This window comes from Cynara cardunculus (genome assembly GCF_001531365.2).
Source record: "Cynara cardunculus var. scolymus isolate 2C chromosome LG 3, CcrdV1, whole genome shotgun sequence".
NCBI lineage: Eukaryota > Viridiplantae > Streptophyta > Magnoliopsida > Asterales > Asteraceae > Cynara > Cynara cardunculus.
The window spans coordinates 19,216,481-19,219,985 of NC_037530.1; the positions used below are offsets into that span (position 1 = coordinate 19,216,481).

Here is a 3,505-nt window from a genome sequence, read left to right on the forward strand (position 1 = left end):
TGCGAGAAGGGCTCACCGTATTCAAACCGCATTGAACGGGGGATTTGAACATACGCGAGTTTCCGAAATCGACTTCAAGAATTTTAAGAGGGATGATGTTGCTTGTGTTGGGAATAAGGACGCGAAGATGTTGATCAATAAATTATCAAACAGACGGGATATTGTCCCCGGGTTTTTTTTTCGAATACAAGTGCAATGAACAGGAGTTGAGCGCAATTTTCTGGGCGGATGAAGTTGCTAGAATTAACTACAAAGGATTCGGTGATGTCATATCATTTGACGGGACTTTTTGCACTAACAAGTAAGATTCCCAAGTGCAATACAGTTATTGCCTTTCATAATGTTTCTATTTTTTTTATTGGCATATGACGTGGCTACAAATACATACTCATAATATTCGATATATTTTTACAGGCATGCAATGATCTTCGTTCCCTTCTTGACTGTTGACAACCATGGCGTCCGTTGTTGTCGGATCCGCTCTAATAAGCGGCGAGACAATTGATAACTTTTTTTAGGTTCTAAACGCTTTTCTAAAATGTCATGATAAGCAACCTTTGTTCGTGATTACAGACCAATGTTCAGCGATGAAGCAGGCTATCCCGATGGTTTTCACGGAAGCCAAGCATAGACTCTGTATGTGGCACATTATGAAGAAGGTACCTTCAAAGGTAAGTAGTATATTCTGAATTCTATTGTATTTAAATGAGGTTTCTGTGTTATTCGTTCATTTGTTGAATCCTTGTAACCCCAGGTTAGTGCCGCACTAAATCACGATCCTAACTTCAATAAAGTTATCAACAAGCTCATATGGAACATACATATTGGGCCAACGGAGTTCGAGACTCGTTGGCATGAGATGATACATCAATACAATCTAGGTGGGGATACTTGGTTCACAGAGATGTATGAAATCCGACACTCATGGATCCCTGCCTATTATAAGGACATGCCGATGTCTGGACTAATGAAAACAACATCAAGATCTGAGAGTTCGAATTCATATATTAACATATACGAATCGTACTGGTTTGATTTGGTTCAATTCCTTAATAATTATGACGTAGCTATAGAGAAACAAAGATACAGACAATCTATCCACGAAAATGTCACGAGAACGACTAATCCAAAGTTTGCTACTCCGTTGCGTTTAGAAAGTCATGCATCAAGCATATACAGTCGAAACGTGTATTTTGACATCCAAAAGGAAATAAAAAAGGCTGTTTGGTTTTGTAATATTGAGACCGTCGAATGCCGGGATGAGTTAAAGTCATTCGTGATAAGCCACAAGACCAAGAAATCATCTGACAAAATTACGTATTAGGTATTATATCTCCAACTCACATTCTACAAAATGATTCCTATGCTTTTTAATTTTATTTTGACTGGTGTTGTTTTTACTATTTCTGACACGATAGGTGTGCCGTAATTACTCAACAAACACAGTCGAATGTGATTGCAACCTATTTACGCGTAATGGGTATCTTTGTCGTCACGCATTCAAGGTACTGATAAATGACAAAGTTGAATGCATTCCGGAAAAATACGTATTACGTCGTTGGAAGCGACAGTTAGTTCCAGTGCAGATACAATCCACAAGAGTGCGTTATGTGGAGGTTGATGCCGAAAAAGATAAGTGTATAATTGATGTATATTCCAAGGTCGACGACATAGTAAGCATCGCCCGCAATGATAAATCTATATTGGCTAGACTGGGGCGTAACCTCGACAAATTCATGGGTGATATAGAGAAGGAAGTTCTATACGAAGACCCATCACAACAAAAGTTGGATGCGATTAGAGACCATCTAGATGTTTCCATACCTGATGAGGTGGACATTCTACCACCGTCTGGAATAAGGAACAAGGGTTGTGGCACTGGCAAGAGGCTGGTAAGTGTGTCCGAGAAAATACAAAATAACAACAAAAAAGTGAAACGAAAATTGTGCAACGTGTGGACAACGCAGTGGCCACGACTCACGTAATTGCCCAGAATTGATAGATTAGTTAGCATTCAATTACATATTTTTTAGGATCTTTTCCGTTGCTTAGTTGTTGCTCTCAAACTGACGTATGTTCGTGCGACGTCGTTGCCTTGTAGTTTAGATTTCGGTTAAATTGTGTTTATTCAGACTATTGGTTATGCCGTTTAGTTTTTTTATATGTCATGCACCTTTAAGGATGTGTTTTTCTTTAATATCACATTATGTTCCAACTGTGTATGTGACACCGTGTATAACATATACACTTTCATTAACTTTTCGCGATGAAAGTATATATACAGTTAAACGTTTGAGCACCTATTACAATGCCACATGTAGACAGAGTTTAACAATAATTGTATTTTGATACACTAACATGTAACTAACAGTAAGGGGCTCTTTGGTTGTTTGAATTAAGTCATACATGGATTAAGCTATCGGTAGTGGTGAACCAATACATAAACAACCATACCCTAAGTCGGTTAACAGTTTGGGCATTTGGTATAGTCACCAATTAACTCACTAAATCCACATAACTAATCACATTATCAAAAAGTACAACCGTATCAATTGTCTAAACTTTTCCATGTATCACCTCGGGCTGGCAGAAATGATAGGATAGCTTCAATTTTAGGTAGAATTTCACACCAAATATCAATACCTGAATCAAAAGTAATTGACCAAATATACCAACAGAAAACCATCTATGAAGATGTTCTCCAGGCTATAAGATTCATCATGTTGTTCAAAAGACATACTTCATTTCAAAAAAAAACATGATGTAGTTTCATGTCCAAAAACTGTTGCCCTAACATAACTGAACTAGAGGATAAAGTTCAAAATAAAAACTAGAAATATTATAATGTCAACACCAACTACAAATTCCATCTACCCTTTCCCCCGACCTTTATATGTATCACCATGCTTCTTTTTCGCATTGTATGACGTCTCCATTGCGATGAATCGATGTACATCTTTTATGACCGCACTCTTTCTGACCTTCTCCTCATGGAGTATGAGTTTGGAGCAGTACTTAGTCCGTAAATCCTTGAGTTGCCTCTTTTGCTTCGTGCTCTCCTTATAGAGACCACAGTCCCATTTCCCACTGTCACCTCCAAAAAAGGTCTCCATATGCTGCATGAGCATTACACCACAGTCGATTGATCCTTCACGGGACTGCCACCTGGTTCGGATCTTTTCCTGGTCCGTTTTTGCATATATTTTCCCAGCCTCATGTCCCTCTCTCATTAGATGCATAATCAGCATGTCTTGCTGAATAAATCATAAATAAATATAGTTAGTTATGGTGTATATTGTGCATGCAGACTGTAAGACCAATAATAAAGTATACTAACCAAAGATATAGTAATAGATCCATAGATATCTTCAATCGTTCCATCACGATCCGTAGAGTCAACAATCATGATTGATGGGTGCTTTAGATCAAACACTACCATGTAATATTAAGCATCTTATAGAATGAATATGGAACCTAGTTGTTAGTATTTCAATACGCTTTCAGG

The 3,505-nt window shown here is 37.9% G+C and overlaps 1 protein-coding gene across 1 annotated transcript; it reads left to right on the forward strand.

Annotated features, from left to right (window-relative positions):
• The first annotated feature begins 587 nt into the window (after positions 1–587).
• On the forward strand, positions 588–2,117 carry LOC112509018 (protein FAR1-RELATED SEQUENCE 5-like). The gene is made up of 4 exons (XM_025113886.1): positions 588–671; positions 755–1,276; positions 1,419–1,892; positions 2,034–2,117. Exons 1-4 carry the CDS (start codon positions 588–590, stop codon positions 2,115–2,117), a joined length of 1,164 nt encoding a protein of 387 aa, XP_024969654.1.
• Positions 2,118–3,505: the final 1,388 nt, after the last annotated feature.